Below are 18,440 nucleotides of genomic sequence, written 5' to 3' on the forward strand. Positions count from 1 at the left end.
TGAAGGGGCACCCTCACCTGCAGTCCAGGTGGGGGGACGTCTTCGCTTGTTTCCGGGCCCATGGACCTCTCTGATAAACGACATTTGGGTACACAGAGTGATTCTGTCTGGTTACAAGATCAAGTTCCAGTCTTGTCCCCCAAGCAGATTTTTTTCCGTCCAATCTGTGTCTGTCTTCGGACCGCTTGTTAGCCCTCCAGGGTGCGGTGCCAGGCCTGTTACTTCAAGGGGTGACTGTCCCAGTTTCAATGTTGGAATGTTTCCAGGGTTTTTTTGTCAAACCTGTTTACGATCCCCATAAAAGAGGGTATGGTACGTCCGATTCTGGACCTCTTTGTGCAGGTGTGGAAGTTCAGAATTGAGTCCATTCGCTCCGTGGTGGCATCTCTTCATCAGGAGGACTTTCTTGCCTCCATCAACATCAAGGATGACTACCTGCACATTCCGATATGTGCCCAACACCAGCGGTTCCTCTACTTTCCTGTGGTAGAGGAACATTATAAGTTTGCGGAGTTACCCTTTGGTCTTGCCTCCGCTCCTCTGGTCTTTACCAAGGTGTTGACCCTGTTTCTGGTGCTGCTTCGCCAGCGGGGAATTGCTGTTCTGGGCTACCTGAACGACCTTCTGCGAGCAGAGTCCCCAACGACCCTGAGGGGCGACTTAGAGATCGATATTCAGACTTTGTCAGATTTTGGGTGGCTGATAAATTGCCAAAAGTCTGCACTGATTCCAGTTCAGAAATTAGTTTATCTGGGTCTGACTCTGGATTCCGCTCTGGCCAGAGTGTTCCTTCCTCAGGACAAACTCCAGACGTTACAGGCGGCAACCCGCTTACTGCTGTCCAGCAGGAGGGTCTCCCTGCGGACTTGCATGCGGGTGCTAGGCCTGATGGTGTCTACATTTGAGGCGGTCCAGTTTGCCCAGTTCCATACGAGACCCCTGCAAAAGGAGATATTGTTAAAATGGGACAAATTTACAGGGTCTCTGGACAGTCAGATTCGGCTGAGCCAAGGAACCAAAGGGTTCCTGATTTGGTGGGTTTGTTCCCCGGCTCTTTGCCAGGGGAAATCCTTTCTCCCTCTGTACTGGACAGTGGTCACCACCGATGCCAGTCTGTCCGGGTGGGGAGGAGTCCTGGGCATTTGCTCAGCTCGGGGTCGCTGGAAGAATCCAGGCTACCCATCAACATTTTGGAACTCCGGGCGATCAGACTCTGTCTGGATCATTGGACGGATCGACTTCAGGGGCTCCCGATATGGATCCAGTCGGACAATGCCACGGCAGTGGCCTATGTCAACCACGAGGGAGGAACAAGGAGTGTTTTAGCGGGCCTGGAAGAAGCAGGCATTCTACGGTGGGCACAGCGTTTTGTTCCGGCTATCTCCGCTGTCCACATTCCGGGGGTGGACAACTGGCAGGCGGTTTACCTCAGTCAAGTGTTGGACCAAGGGGAGTGGTACCTTCATCAGGAGGCATTTCAACAGATATGTCTGCATTGGGGCTCTCCAGAGTTAGATCTGATGGCATCCCAGGTCAACAGGAAGGTGCCGAGGTTTGTGGTCAGGTCTCGGGACCCTCTGGCGGATGCCTCAGATGCTTTGGTGGCTCTGTGGGGCCAGTATCGTCTGATCTACGCCTTTCCTCCTCTCAAGCTTCTGCCTTGGCTGTTACGCAGGATCGAAGTCAAAGGAATTCCGGTCATTCTAGTGGCCCCTGACTGGCCTCGTCAGTCCTGGTACGCCGACCTGATGCATCTGGTCCCAGATGCCCCCTGGCAGCTGTCTCTCAGGGAGGATCTGCTATCCCAAGGGCTGATCTTCCACCCTGCTTTACCGTCGCTGGCTTTAATGACCTGGCTGTTGAAAGCCAGGTGTTGAAGGATAGAGGCTTACCTGCGTCGGTGATTCCGAGACTACTCAAAGCTAGGAAGTCTACTTCCAGGAAGGTATATCGTCTAATGTGGAAAGCGTACATTTCATGGTGTGAGTCAGTGGGGTTTCACCCACGTTCCTTTTCGGTGGCTCGGATTTTGACTTTTCTTCAGAGGGGCGTTGAAAAGAATTTGGTCTTGAGTACCATCAAGGGCCAGGTGTTGGCTTTGGTGGTTTTCTTTCAACGCTCCCTGGCTTCCCATTCTCTGGTGCGTACCTTCATTCAGGGGGTGCGACATGTGGTTCCACCAGTGCGATCTTCCTTGCCACCGTGGGACTTCAATCTGGTGCTTTTTGGTTCTACGGAAACCTCCTTTTGAAAATATTCGAGAAATCCCCCTGCTCACTCTGTCGCAGAAGGTGGCCTTCTTGGCTATCACCTCTGCTCGCAGGGTGTTGGAATTGGCGGTGCTATCCTGTCGCATGCCCTACCTGGTGATTCATAAGAACAAAGTAGTTCTTCGTCCTTGTCCTTCGTTCCTTCCAAAAGTTATTTCTGATTTCCATTTAAATTAAGACATTGTGTTGCCTTTCCTATGTCCCAGGCCGCAACATCCGAGGGAATTTGCCTTGCACACCTTTTGGATGTGGTTCCGGCGATCAGGGTGTATTTGGCAGCCACTGAGTCCTTTTGGAGGTCAGACTCCCTGTTTTGTGATCGCGGACGGGCCAAAGCAGGGGCTGTCTGCTTCCTCTGCGACCATTTCTAGAAGGATCAGACAGATGGTAACTCAGGCCTATTCTGTCAGGGGTCGGGTTCCTCCCTTCCCAGTGAAGGCGCACTCTACTTGGGCCTTGAGTGCTTCCTGGGCCTTCAGGTCATCAGGCGTCAGTGACGCAAGTGTGCAAGGCAGCCACCTGGTCGCCGGTGAACACTTTCACAAAATTTTACGAAGTGGATGTGCTGGCATCTGCGGATGCCTCTTTTGGCCGGAAGGTTCTGTAGGCTGAGGTCTAGAGCAGTGGTTCTCAACTCCTGTCCTCAGGACCCACTAACAGGCCAGGTTTGCAAGACAACTGAAATACATCACAGGTGATATAATTTGCTGCTCAGTGGTTGCAGTATTCTAGTTTGCATCTCCCCAAGATAATACATAAAATCTGGCCTGTTGGTAGGTCCTGAGGACAGGAGTTGAGAACCACTGGTCTAGAGGGTTTTTCCCTCATGAAGGGGTTTTCTTGCTGTTCAGGTTGGGCTCCAGTTGTTCTAGTTGAGCTCTAGATTGTCTGTCTGGTTTGCCTAGTTTTTTTTTTTTTTTTTTTTTGGCTGCCCTGCCCCTCATGTTTGGCACTGCTTTGGGACATCCCTTTGGTTCTGAATAAGGAAGCGCTGTGTCTGTCAATTGACGAATGAGAAAATAGGATTTTTGACTTGACTTAAAATCCGTTTCTCTAAGTTCATTGACAGACATAGCACCCACCCCTCTGAAGTTTTTAATGCTTCTGACACTGCTTGTGACAAACCTGAAGGCCTATAGAAGAGAGGGGGGTGAAGGCCTAGGACTGCCCATGGGTGTAGCCAAGTCTTTTTTTTTTTTTTTTTTCTCCCTAGTGTCCTACTCCTGTAGGGGATGATATAACCCTATGGTTCTGAATAAGGAAGCACTGTGTCTGTCAATGAACTCCGAGAAACGGATTTTACGGTAAGTCAAGAATCCTATTTTTCAATCACTTTAAAGAGGAACTGCAGTGGTCAGTTTTTAATAGGAAAGCAGAGGGACTGGCAGGAACACCAGCGATTTCACACAAAGGAAGCAATACAAAAAGAACGGGAGACTTTCTCATACAAGAGAAATGCTAATAAAACTGCAGTTGTGATTGTACATATAGAGATTTTTCCTCTTTAAGCATTGTTTGTTATTACATTCTTCAGAATCTGATTTCATGACCTGTCAGTGCTTTGATTGTCTTAGTTTCTCTCTTATCAAGCTTTAATCATAACAAATGTGACTTTGATCTGACAGCTTTGTTCCAAATATCATTGCTTGTGCAGATTAAAAAGCCTGTTCTCATTTAGTTGTGTGTTATTCTAAACTGTTAAACTCCACTGTCTCAAACAGAGAGAGGAAATGAGTAAATGTTTTTTAAGTTGAATAAATTAATAAGTTTTTTTTTTTTTTTTTTTTTCCTCTTATGGGGCCTTGCATATAGTATAGGTTCAAATCTTGGAAATTCCCCTCACAGCTTCATGCTTGTTTACATGCAATCATTTTATAATGGAAGTACGTATCTTTATCTCATTGTGATTTTCTTTGACCAGAGTCTAAGCCTGGTACAGCAGAGACGTGGACTTCCCGTCAAGCTCTGCAGGACTTGTATCAGAAGATGCTGGTGACAGACCTTGAGTATGCACTGGACAAGAAGGTGGAACAGGACCTGTAAGTACTCTGTGGTGATTTTTTTTTTTTTAGGAAGCCCGCTTCTATAGCGCTATATATTTAAAGCAAATTTCAAATCTGTTCATATTTTTAGGTTTTTTACATTTTAAGCTGGTTCATTTGCAGTAGATATTTTCCTCTGTGTAAATGGCAGAATGACCACAATCTTGTTTTTTTCTTTTTTTTTTTTTTTTTTTTTTTCTATGCTTTCACCAAGTAAGTGGATAAACTTTAACTCCAGGTCAGCCTGCTGAAGGCTTTCACAATTGAGGCTGCCACAATCTGGTACTTCCAGGGTTTTAGAAAAATAAATCGGAAACATGTTTAGCATTTTGATTTGGATGAAGCAGCTCTGAATGCTACAGCAACTGCTGCTCAAAAAAAAAAAAAAAGAAGGCTTTTAGGTAGGGACTTCTATCTCCTGGAGGGAATTTCTCCAACTTCCTTGTTGAAAGTGAACATGTGCACTTGCCTTCCTTTCCCTTTACCCCATTTTATAGCCAGAACACTGAGAAATGAACTTCTGCCTGGAAGCTTACACAAGCATAAGGATCTTGCAGCAAACTCCATTTAACAAATCTTGTGGCTGGTTACTGTTTGCTCAGGCACCAAGGACTGCATCCTGGGAAAGAAAGGGACAGAGTCACTTGCGCTCTCATACTTAAAATGGGACGTGCAAATTGATTGGTAAAGGGAAAAGGAAGTGTCCGCAGAGGGGGTGGCCTGTTAGACAGAACTGTATCTTTGACTTAAATGGGCAAAATACTGATTCGCTTTAAGTTTGTTCATTATTAAAGCAGTCACTCTGAATGGACAAAAAGAAATTCAGTATATGTATGTCCCTCCTGTCTCTCCTCTTCACCTGTGCCATATCTTTTTTTTTTTTTTTTTTTTTTTTTTTCTTTTTTCTCCACTGAACGCTTGACTGTGCTTAGGCTGTACTATAGCCAAACTGCCACTTTAAACTCTCTGTACAATATACTGATATATGAATCGGACATTCCTGAAAAAAACGCAAGGATGAGCTGTATATCACTTGCATGTATTTGGGTATATTTGCTCATATTTGCAAGCATACTCTCACGAGCATAAATATTCTTCTAGCTTTATTTTAATGAAGGGAGTGTGGCTAATAAGCGTATTTGCGTGCATTAGTGCAAAAATACTGACCGGCAACTCAGATTTCTGTAATATTTTTTTTATCCTTTATGCTTGCACACCTGTGTGTACAGGCACATTGAAAACAATGGTCTGCATTTAAATCACCTAAAAAAAAAAAAAAATGTTTTTAGGCAGCAGAGGCAAGAGGCCTAAAATAACTAGCTCACATTTATAAAGCATAGAGGTGTGCTGTACGAAAGTGCATTTTGACGGCAGAGCACAATAAAATTGAATGAGAGCAGAAAAAACACCAGGAGGAGAGACTTTGTTATGAATAGGTTGTGAAATGAAGACCACGGTCCGCATAACCTAGTGGAGTTTCGCGGATCGTAATTTTCATGCTCCAAAAAAATGAACCTCCTTAGCTGCCTTTTACCATTTGACTTTAAGCATCTGTAACCCCAGAGGTTGCCAGTCACTAACCAGCCTTTACAAGCCTTCCTGTAATATCAAATTCAATTTACAGACACTGTAAAGAGAATGCATGGTTGTATGAACATATGGCTTAGTCATTGTACACGGGGTGCTTCTAAACATGTAGATAATAAGTGTTCTTATAAGAAAGCACAGGCTGCTTTATGAATTGGATGTTATGGAAGCACCCTGTATTAAATGTTTGCTAAATAAAAATATACAATTACCAAAAAGGAAGAATACACTATACCAAAAACAAAAAGACATTCCACACACTTATTAGAGCTGAAAACAATTTGGAGACCATATTTATAGAAAAGACCCCCAATCTGTACAAAAATGTAAGTATCTGTCAATTTATATAACTTTGCTGTGCAGCCCCTTACTCTGTTAGCTATCGTTGTAAATAAAATTATGCAGCACCACGACAGCTGGAAGTTATTTATTTTTTTTTTTTTTCTGTGGGATTACATGACAGGAAGCCAGCTGTGTTTCTGAATCTGTCACCTTCCTATAGTACTTTCGTTTCATTTATTTTCTGAAGATCTTCTATAGCTCATACCCCTAAATGTGCATGTGTGAACCTAATTAGTTGTGGGCGACATATAATAGTAAACCTAAAAAGTAATGGTTTCATACCTTATGGTACCTTGGGGGGTTCCTCCGCTAGTCTCTGGAGCCACGTGGGCTTCAACTTCTTAACATTTAGTGATTAGTCCCTGCCCCCTTACCACACTGCAAGTTGAAGCTCTGACATTTGATTGCTGAATGTCAGGCCCCACTTTTGTTGAGAAACAAATATTCCTCACTGGGTGATCTTGTGTACATTGCAGGGCTTACAAATAGCTGTTTGTCTGTGTCCACTTGTAGAGTGAATCTGTATGGGAGAGGGATTTTATAATTATCAATCAGCTGCTGCAACTGCAGGGCTCTTAGGCAAGTGGCAGGGTCTGTATCCCTTTATGCCTCATGCTCACAGGGCATTTAAAAAAACGCCAGCGTTGCTGCCAGGAAAAAGCAGCATTAACCGCTTCAGATCCGGGCCATTGCCAAATGACGGCAACAGCGCGGATCTAAATTGCCGGGACTACGTCTATTGACGTCGCAATGGCCCGTCCCGTCCCGTGCATGAGCGGCCTGCGCGCTCGGTGATCAGCGAGTCTGAGACTCGCCTGATCAGAGTAAGGGGTTGGTCCCGACCCCTTACCACATGATCAGCTGTCAGCCAATGACAGCTGATCATGTGATGTAATCGGCTATTTTTCCTCCTCGCGCTGACAGCGTGAGGAGGAAAAAAAAAACCCGATCACCGGCGTGTCCCGATCACGGCAATCTTATAACACAAAGCAATAGGCAGCAGTGCTGCCTACCAGTGCCCACCAGAGTCACCCATCAGTGCCCACAGTGCCATCAATCAGCGCCATCCATCAGTGCCCACAGTGCCATCCATCAGTGCCACCCATCAGCACCCACATCAGTGCAACCTATCAGTGCCCATCAGTGTCACCTACCAGTGCCCCCCATCTGTGCCCCCCATCTGTGGCCATCAGTACCGCCTTATCTGTCCCCATCAGTGCCGCCTTAACTGTGCCTATCAGTGCCGCCTTAACTGTGCCTATCAGTGCCGCCTTAACTGTGCCTATCAGTGCCGCCTTAACTGTGCCTATCAGTGCCGCCTTAACTGTGCCTATCAGTGCCGCCTTAACTGTGCCTATCAGTGCCGCCTTAACTGTGCCTATCAGTGCCGCCTTAACTGTGCCTATCAGTGCCGCCTTAACTGTGCCTATCAGTGCCGCCTTAACTGTGCCTATCAGTGCCGCCTTAACTGTGCCTATCAGTGCCGCCTTAACTGTGCCTATCAGTGCCGCCTTAACTGTGCCTATCAGTGCCGCCTTAACTGTGCCTATCAGTGCCGCCTTAACTGTGCCTATCAGTGCCGCCTTAACTGTGCCTATCCGTGCCGCCTTAACTGTGCCTATCAGTGCCCACCAGTGCAGCCTATCAGTGCCCACCAGTGCCGCCTCATCAGTGCATATCAATGAAGGAGAAAAATTACCTGTTTGCAAAATTTTATAACAAACTATTAAACATGATTTTTTTTTTTTTTTTTTTTTTAAATGTCCATCTTTTTTTGTTTAGCAAAAAATAAAAAACCCAGCTGTGATTAAATACCACCAAAAGAAAGCTCTATTTGTGGGAAAAAATGATAAAAATTTCATTTGGGTACAGTGTTGTATGACCGCGCAATTGTCATTCAAAGTGCGACAGCGCTGAAAGCTCAAAATTGGTCTGGGCAGGAGGGGGGTTTAAATGCCCAGTAAGCAAGTGGTTAAAAACAATTAATAGCGTTTATGGGCTTTTCTTTCGCGGTTTTTGCCCCCCCCCCCCCCCCCCATAAGGTAAAACGGAAAATGCTTGTTACAGTGTTTAGCAGTGTTTTTTGGCATTTGCAGCTCAACAGCCTCTGCTCCAGGATGCACGGGCTGACGTTTTTTGTTCTTCTGCCCCTAAACGTTTCTGCCTCCAAAGGCCTCTGAAAGTTTGTGTGCATGTACACATAGGCTAACATAGAGGGATGTTTAGAGGCAGTAGAAAAAAAAAGTCAGATACCTCTAACAGCAGCTGTAAAAACATCCTGTGTGCATGAGGCCTAAGATGTGATTTCCCTTTGGAAGGATCTCACCAAAAATGACAATGACTTGTATCTTGGTGCAGACATCTGGGAAAATCAGTGAGCCAATTACACAAGCAGGAAATTACATTTTTATGGGGTGTTCTGTACACCATCTGTGTACAGAATGCCTCCAGGTAGCCATATTGCATTTTACAGAAAAACAAATGGCAAAGAAAACTGACAAGGGTTAGAATTCTATTTTACTCTAAGCAAAATAAAAAATTAAAAAGTTTTTTGTCTTTAGTTTTACTTTAAAAATTGACCAAATGAAGGCAAATAGCTTTTTGTATGGGATTATCACAGATTGGTTGTATGTAATGGCGGCTCCTCCCAGTGTTATGACTTAAAAAGCTATAAAATAATAAGAAAAGAGCTTTTAAAAAAAAATATAAAAACGAAGGAACACTATCATCGTTTAAATGTTACAAAGAATTTAACAGAATATGTAAAAAGGAAATCAAGGACGCAAAAATTCAAAACGAACGATGGATTGCGAAAGATGGTAGGCCAAATCCCACAAAAACTCTTCAACTATATTAATGGTAAAAAGGTCAAGTCTGAGCATGTAGACCCTTTACAAATTAATCTGGAGTGGGTGACTGGGGTCAAAGAAAAGGCAAATGTATTAAATACTTTCTTCAGCTCTGTGTTTACAAAGGAGCATAGGGGAGCTCATGTCCATAATGGGGATAATATTGACACAGCCCCAAATGATCCACAATGGCTCAAAATTGGTATGGTCCAGAAATATTTAGACAGAATAAAGGTGAAAGAGGCCCCTGTACCAGATGGCATGCACCCACAGATCTTAAAAGAATTCAGCTGTGTCATTTCAAAGCCATTGTTTCACATTTTTAGGGACTCTTTAATGACTGGAATAGTACCACCTGATTGGTGTAAGGCCAATGTGGTGCCTATATTTAAAATGGGATCAAAGTCTTTACCAAGTAATTATACATCTGTTAGTTTAACTTCTATAGTCGGGAAGATACTGTAGATACTTTTAATAAAAGACCACATAGAAAATATTTTAAGCAACAGACCGCAGGGATTCATGAGACAGAAGTTGTCAAACCTGATTTTTTTTTTTTTTGAAGAGGTATGTAAAACCTTGGGCAGAGGGGTGGCTGTGGACGTGGTATACTTGGATTTTGCAAAACACACGGCTAATGTGTAAGGTAAAACCTACAGGCTGCATAAAAAACCTATAAACCATGCGCTTACTCCAAAAAAGTCATAGATGTAAGCAGCTAACACAACAAATAGAAAATTTGTAATAAATCGTATATAACCAAGTGTAGCGCTAAAAAATGAGAAAGAAAATATTGCTATACCACATATAATAGCAAAATGAATTGTGAGAGGGGGCGTGGCTTAGCAATGGCCGAGTGAAGACGTGCATAGCTGGAGCTCCCTGCCCGATCCTACCCGCACGGACCGAAAAACAGTCTTTAACCCATGTGACCGAGGCATGAACAGCGCAAAACGATACAGGACACGATCATCTACACGGGGATCGAACCACCGGACAATACAAACAGGGATACCGCACTTTTTTACCGGTAAAACGGCTCTGTCTCCAGGCGCCATAGCTGCCGCACCACGTGGAACCTCTATGGCTGCTACCTCTGTGGGACCACAGAACCTCCCTCCCATACACACACAGACCCCTGTGTCCCTCACGGGGACGCCGGCAATATTCTGCTCAAGCATGGAGAGTACTTCACTGACCCAGGCCCCCATAGAAGACGATCTCCGCAGCATGCTCAGGGCCCTCCCTACAAGGGCAGACATAGAGGCCCTTATTCTGAAAATAGAGGAGACACACAGTAGAGACATTCAAGAGATAAAAGCAGATCTACACAGCGTAGAGACTCGTGTCACATCCGGAGAGAGCAAAATTGATGTATTAGAAGAAAAGATGCGAGTACTGGAACAAACACAACAAGCCCATGCATTAGAAGCCCAAGAGATGCAATTACATTTGGAGGAAATGGAGGACCGTCCGGGTCCTGAAGATTTGGCTGAAACGGCGACAGCAATCTTTCGAACGCTCATGACAGATCCACCCCCTAACCTGGAGATCGATAGGATACACCGCACCCTGGGACCCAGATCGATAGATCCCGCGAGACCCCGGGATGTTTTGTGCAGGTTACACAGATACGCACAAAAGGAAATGCTCCTGCGGAATGCCTGGGACCAGGGAGATATAGAATTTGATGGTGCCCATATTCAAATACTCCCAGACCTCTCCAGAGCCACGTTACAACGTCGCGCTATGTTGAAGCCAGTGCTGGAAGTGGCAAGAAGGAGTGGATGCACCTACCGGTGGGGGTACCCGCTAGCAGTCACCTTCCGGATGGAGCGAGCCTCCTTTACACTGCGCACTCCAGCAGACCTACCTGCTCTATTCACCTTCATGGAGGCGGAACCAATCCTGGCTACAAAAGATCCCTCGACCTACAGGACGCACTGGCCCAGCGGTGGGCAGATCTCATCCTCCTACACGGTCCCAACGATCTAGGGGTCGCTCCCGCATCAGGCCCGGAAATAATGCCCGTGAGTCTTAACAACAAAATTGGATCCTAGGATGTTACCTTTTTTTTTTTTTCTTTTTTTTTTTTTTTTTTTTTTTGGTTCCTTTGTTTGCTGATTTGAGTTTTTTTAAGTTTTTTTTGTTTTTGACTCCCTCTCCTTCTACTGGCGAACACTCGCACTTTACTTGCGTCCACTCTAAATGAAATGCTCTGTGTACCCCATCCATGCCGAGACATCTGAGACGTTCCCACCCCTCCCACTTTTCTGTAATATCCCAGCAGCGTGAGTGTAGTTTCACGCCTTCAGCCTTCCAGCAAGACACCGGATCCTGCCACCAACTTATCATGCTCTGGAACTAACGCTACTGATGGGTAGTGGAGAACAGACCGAGAGGTTGTAACTGACGGGGATCCTATGTTTGTTCCTTCCCCCGGTGGTCTCCTTCCCACTCCGCCCACTCAGCACTACACCCGCCAGAGAGGTAAGGGAAGTTTTACCCCCCATTATATTACACACCACGATCTCCCTCTCCAGGAGACTTTCAGCGGAAACGAGAGGGAGAGCTGAAGATCGAACCAACGACTGGACCACAGTACAGCGTAGAACATTCATCCGAGACTATAGCTGGGCCCGTGAGTGCCATATACCTATCTCATTACCGGGGATGTACAGGGGCCCTCTTTAGAGTTCTGTAAAGAACATAGGATGACTGTGCGAGGTAGAGAGGGGGATAGGGAATGTTGGAGCCTAGCGAAGTGATTGAAGGCTAATGGGCAGATAACTGAGATATGTTAAAGTTGCGGAAGGGAGGGGGGACGAAAGGATTGCATTGCTTCACCTTACTCTTCCTTACTGTAACACAATAGCACGAGACCATAAGTGCTGTGGGGGAAGTGATGAAGAGTAAACGGTAGCGATAAACAGTAATGGGTCGCCACCCCCCTTCAACACGAGAATCCCATGAGTGTGGCGCCTGAGGCCCGAGGCATGTTATTAAGGTAATGCATCATACAACCATACTGTTAGTCTTATCATTATTAAACTGACGGGGAATGATGGAGCTTTCAGTTTCAAGAAGACCGGACAGATTTACACAAGTGGATGCGAGATTGTTTAGTTGGGGGAGGGGGCAGGGGAGAGGAGGGGGAGGGGGAAAAAAAAGAAAAAAAAAAAAAAAAAAACTATGATACCCCTATCTCTCTGCTGTGGTTGATGTTAGACGCAAACAGAGGATACTAAAAATTTGTTATATTACTACACCTGGTTTGTACAAGTTTATTAAACTGGTTCACATGTTCATATACAACTATAGGTCTGTGGGGGTTGGGAAACGGCGGGGACCTCCACGCATAGCTTTTGCTAGACTCACCTCCACATAGGCAAACGCTTTGACCCGGATTCCCCTGGCGGGCGTTGAAGCAGTGATTTGCTATAACTCTTAGTTATAATTTGGTGGGCAGGTGTCGAGTGAAGACTTTACGCCCGAGACACACCAATAACTTAGAAACTTTACCTTGTTAACCACTTGCCGACCGCCGCACGACTATATACGTCGGCAGAATGGCACGGGCAGGCAAAAGGACTTACATGTACGTCCTTGCCTGCCCGCGGGTGGGGGGTCCGATCGGACCCCCCCCCGGTGCCTGCGGCGGTCGGCAAATGTCCCCCGGCGATCGGAGGTGAGGGGGAGGCCATCCATTCGTGGCCCCCCCCTCGCGATCGCTCCCAGCCAATGGGATCATTTCCCTGCCTCTGTATTGTACACAGAGGCAGAGGAAATGATGTCATCTCTCCTCGGCTCGGTATTTTCCGTTCCGGGCCGAGGAGAGAAGACTGAAATGTGAGTGCACAACACACACACACAGTAGAACATGCCAGGCACACAAATCACCCCGATCCCCCCCCCGATCGCCCCCCGATCCCCCCCCAATCACCCCCCCCCCCCCTGTCACAAACTGACACCAAGCAGGTTTTTTTTTTTTTTTTTTTTTTTCTGATTACTGTATTGGTGTCAGTTTGTGACAGTTAGTGTCAGGGCAGTGAGTGTTAGGCCCCCTGTAGGTCTAGGGTACCCCCCTAACCCCCCCTAATAAAGTTTTAACCCCTTGATCACCCCCCGTCACCAGTGTCGCTAAGCGATCATTTTTCTGATCGCTGTATTAGTGTCGCTGGTGACGCTAGTTAGTGAGGTAAATATTTAGGTTCGCCGTCAGCGTTTTATAGCGACAGGGACCCCCATATACTACCTAATAAATGTTTTAACCCCTTGATTGCCCCCTAGTTAACCCTTTCACCACTGATCACTGTATAACCGTTACGTGTGACGCTGGTTAGTTTGTTTATTTTTTATAGTGTCAGGGCACCCGCCGTTTATTACCGAATAAAGATTTAGCCCCCTGATCGCCCGGCGGTGATATGCGTCGCCCCAGGCAGCGTCAGATTAGCGCCAGTACTGCTAACACCCACGCACGCAGCATACGCCTCCCTTAGTGGTATAGTATCTGTACGGATCAATATCTGATCCGATCAGATCTATACTAGCGTCCCCAGCAGTTTAGGGTTCCCAAAAACACAGTGTTAGCGGGATCAGCCCAGATACCTGCTAGCACCTGCGTTTTGCCCCTCCGCCCGGCTCGGCCCAGCCCACCCAAGTGCAGTATCGATCGATCACGGTCACTTACAAAACACTAAACGCATAACTGCAGCGTTCGCAGAGTCAGGCCTGATCCCTGCGATCGCTAACAGTTTTTTTGGTAGCGTTTTGGTGAAATGGCAAGCACCAGCCCCAGGCAGCGTCAGGTTAGTGCCAGTAGCGCTAACACCCACGCACCGTACACCTCCCTTAGTGGTATAGTATCTGAACGCATCAATATCTGATCCGATCAGATCTATACTAGCGTCCCCAGCAGTTTAGGATTCCCAAAAACGCAGTGTTAGCGGGATCAGCCCAGATACCTGCTAGCACCTGCGTTTTGCCCCTCCGCCTGGCCCAGCCCAGCCCACCCAAGTGCAGTATCGATCGATCACTGTCACTTAAAAAAACACTAAACGCATAACTGCAGCGTTCGCAGAGTCAGGCCTGATCCCTGTGATCGCTAACAGTTTTTTTGGTAGCGTTTTGGTGAACTGGCAAGCACCAGCCCCAGGCAGCGTCAGGTTAGTGCCAGTAGCGCTAACACCCACGCACGCAGCATACACCTCCCTTAGTGGTATAGTATCTGAACTGATCAATATCTGATCCGATCAGATCTATACTAGCATCCCCAGCAGTTTAGGGTTCCCAAAAACGCAGTGTTAGTGGGATCAGCCCAGATACCTGCTAGCACCTGCGTTTTGTCCCTCCGCCCAGCCCACCCAAGTGCAGTATCGATCGATCACTGTCACTTACAAAACACTAAACGCATAACTGCAGCGTTCGCAGAGTCAGGCCTGATCCCTGCGATCGTTAACAGTTTTTTTGGTAGCGTTTTGGTGAACTGGCAGGCGCCAGCGGCCTAGTACACCCCGGTCGTAGTCAAACCAGCACTGCAGTAACACTTGGTGACGTGGCGAGTCCCATAAGTGCAGTTCAAGCTGGTGAGGTGGCAAGCACAAGTAGTGTCCCGCTGCCACCAAGAAGACAAACACAGGCCCGTCGTGCCCATAGTGCCCTTCCTGCTGCATTCGCCAATCCTAATTGGGAACCCACCACTTCTGCAGCGCCCATACTTCCCCCATTCACATCCCCAACCAAATGCAGTCGGCTGCATGAGAGGCATTTTTATGTCCTCCCGAGTACCCCTACCCAGCGAACCCCCCAAAAAAGATGTCGTGTCTGCAGTAAGCGCGGATATAGGCGTGACACCCGCTATTATTGTCCCTCCTGTTCTGACAATCCTGGTCTTTGCATTGGTGAATGTTTTGAACGCTACCATTCACTAGCTGAGTATTAGCGTAGGGTACAGCATTGCACAGACTAGGACACACTTTCACAGGGTCTCCCAAGATGCCATCGCATTTTGAGAGACCCGAACCTGGAACCGGTTACAGTTACAAAAGGTACAGTTACAAAAAAAGTGTAAAAAAAAAAAACACAAACAAAAATATAAAATAAAAAATAATAGTTGTCGTTTTATTGTTCTCTCTCTATTCTCTCTCTCTCTATTCTCTCTATTGTTCTGCTCTTTTTTACTGTATTCTATTCTGCAATGTTTTATTGTTATTATGTTTTATCATGTTTGCTTTTCAGGTATGCAGTTTTTTATACTTTACCGTTTACTGTGCTTTATTGTTAGCCATATTTTTGTCTTCAGGTACAGCATTCACGACTTTGAGTGGTTATACCAGAATGATGCTTGCAGGTTTAGGTATCATCTTGGTATCATTCTTTTCAGCCAGCGGTCGGCTTTCATGTAAAAGCAATCCTAGCGGCTAATTAGCCTCTAGACTGCTTTTACAAGCAGAGAGAATGCCCCCCCCCCCCCCATCGTCTTCCGTGTTTTTCTCTGGCTCTCCTGTCTCAACAGGGAACCTGAGAATGCAGCCGGTGATTCAGCCAGCTGACCATAGAGCTGATCAGAGACGAGAGTGGCTCCAAACATCTCTATGGCCTAAGAAACCGGAAGCTACGAGCATTTTATGACTTAGATTTCGCCGGATGTAAATAGCGCCATTGGGAAATTGGGGAAGCATTTTATCACACCGATCTTGGTGTGGTCAGATGCTTTGAGGGCAGAGGAGAAATCTAGGGTCTAATAGACCCCAATTTTTTCAAAAAAGAGTACCTGTCACTACCTATTGCTATCATAGGGGATATTTACATTCCCTGAGATAACAGTAAAAATGATTAAAAAAAAAAAAAAATGAAAGGAACAGTTTTAAAATAAGATAAAAAAGCAAAAAAATAATAAAAAAAAAAAAAAAAAAAAAAAAAGCACCCCTGTCCCCCCTGCTCTCGCGCTAAGGCGAACGCAAGCGTCGGTCTGGCGTCAAATGTAAACAGCAATTGCACCATGCATGTGAGGTATCACCGCGACGGTCAGATCGAGGGCAGTAATTTTAGCAGTAGACCTCCTCTGTAAATCTAAAGTGGTAACCTGTAAAGGCTTTTAAAGGCTTTTAAAAATGTATTTATTTTGTTGCCACTGCACGTTTGTGCGCAATTGTAAAGCATGTCATGTTTGGTATCCATGTACTCGGCCTAAGATCATCTTTTTTATTTCATCAAACATTTGGGCAATATAGTGTGTTTTAGTGCATTAAAATGTAAAAAAGTGTGTTTTTTCCCCAAAAAATGCGTTTGAAAAATCGCTGCGCAAATACTGTGTGAAAAAAAAAAATTAAACACCCACCATTTTAATCTGTAGGGCATTTGCTTTAAAAAAATATATAATGTGTGGGGGTTCAAAGTAATTTTCTTGCAAAAAAAAATAATTTTTTCATGTAATCAAAAAGTGTCAGAAAGGGCTTTGTCTTCAAGTGGTTAGAAGAGTGGGTGATGTGTGACATAAGCTTCTAAATGTTGTGCATAAAATGCCAGGACAGTTCAAACCCCCCCCCAAATGACCCCATTTTGGAAAGTAGACACCCCAAGCTATTTGCTGAGAGGCATGTCGAGTCCATGGAATATTTTATATTGTGACACAAGTTGCGGGAAAGAGACAAATTTTTTTTTTTTTTTTTTTTTTTTTTGCACAAAGTTGTCACTAAATGATATATTGCTCAAACATGCCATGGGAATATGTGAAATTACACCCCAAAATACATTCTGTTGCTTCTCCTGAGTACGGGGATACCACATGTGTGGGACTTTTTGGGAGCCTAGCCGCGTATGGGACCCCGAAAACCAAGCACCGCCTTCAGGCTTTCTAAGGGCGTAAATTTTTGATTTCACTCTTCACTGCCTATCACAGTCTCGGAGGCCATGGAATGCCCAGGTGGCACAAACCCCCCCCAAATGACCCCATTTTGGAAAGTAGACACCCCAAGCTATTTGATGAGAGGTATAGTGAGTATTTTGCAGACCTCACTTTTTGTCACAAAGTTTTGAAAATTAAAAAAAGAAAAAAAAAATTTTTTTTTTTGTCTTTCTTCATTTTCAAAAACAAATGAGAGCTGCAAAATACTCACCATGCCTCTCAGCAAATAGCTTGGGGTGTCTACTTTCCAAAATGGGGTCATTTGGGGGGGGTTTGTGCCACCTGGGCATTCCATGACCTCCGAAACTGTGATAGGCAGTGAAGAGTGAAATCAAAAATGTACACCCTTAGAAATCCTGAAGGCGGTGATTGGTTTTCGGGGTCCCGTACGCGGCTAGGCTCCTAAAAAGTCCCACACATGTGGTATCCCCATACTCAGGAGAAGCAGCAGAATGTATTTTGGGGTGCAATTCCACATATGCCCATGACCTGTGTGAGCAATATATCATTTAGTGACAACTTTGTGCAAAAAAAAAAAAAATAAATAAATAAATTGTTACATTCCCGCAACTTGTGTCAAAATATAAAATATTCCATGGACTCAACATGCCTCTCAGCAAATAGCTTGGGGTGTCTACTTTCCAAAATGGGGTCATTTGGGGGGGGTTTGTGCCATCTGGGCATTTTATGGCCTTCAAAACTGTGATAGGTAGTGAGGAGTAAAATCAAAAATGTACGCCCTTAGAAATCCTGAAGGCAGTGATTGGTTTTCGGGGCCCCGTATGCGGCTAGGCTCCCAAAAAGTCCCACACATGTGGTATCCCCATACTCAGGAGAAGCAGCTAAATGTATTTTGGGGTGCAATTCCACATATGCCCATGGCCTGTGTGAGCAATATATCATTTAGTGACAACTTTTTGTAATTTTTTTTTTTGTCATTATTCAATCACTTGGGACAAAAAAAATGAATATTCAATGGGCTCAACATGCCTCTCAGCAATTTCCTTGGGGTGTCTACTTTCCAAAATGGGGTCATTTGTGGGGGTTTTGTACTGCCCTGCCATTTTAGCACCTCAAGAAACGACATAGGCAGTCATAAATTAAAGGCTGTGTAAATTCCAGAAAATGTACCCTAGATTGTAGGCGCTATAACTTTTGCGCAAACCAATAAATATACACTTATTGACATTTTTTTTACCAAAGACATGTGGCCAAATACATTTTGGCCTAAATGTATGACTAAAATTGAGTTTATTGGATTTTTTTTAGAACAAAAAGTAGAAAATATCATTTTTTTTCAAAATTTTCGGTCTTTTTCCGTGTATAGCGCAAAAAATAAAAACGGCAGAGGTGATCAAATACCATCAAAAGAAAGCTCTATTTGTGGGAAGAAAAGGACGCAAATTTTGTTTGGTTACAGCATTGCATGACCGCGCAATTAGCA

The 18,440-nt window shown here is 45.2% G+C and overlaps 1 protein-coding gene across 3 annotated transcripts in view; it reads left to right on the forward strand.

Moving 5' to 3' along the window:
• SMG7 (SMG7 nonsense mediated mRNA decay factor) overlaps positions 1-18,440 on the forward strand; it is a 145,864-nt gene that overhangs the window by 51,763 nt on the left and 75,661 nt on the right. For all 3 annotated transcript variants that reach the window (XR_012235341.1, XM_073593366.1, XM_073593367.1), the window contains exon 3: positions 4,192-4,309. Coding sequence is in view for 2 of the 3 variants with exons in the window: in XM_073593366.1 (XP_073449467.1) it covers positions 4,192-4,309 (118 nt within the window). In the remaining variant the exon portion in view is untranslated. The remainder of the gene's footprint in view (positions 1-4,191; positions 4,310-18,440) is intronic.

The sequence above is a fragment of the Aquarana catesbeiana genome, linkage group LG07 (assembly GCF_042186555.1).
Source record: "Aquarana catesbeiana isolate 2022-GZ linkage group LG07, ASM4218655v1, whole genome shotgun sequence".
NCBI lineage: Eukaryota > Metazoa > Chordata > Amphibia > Anura > Ranidae > Aquarana > Aquarana catesbeiana.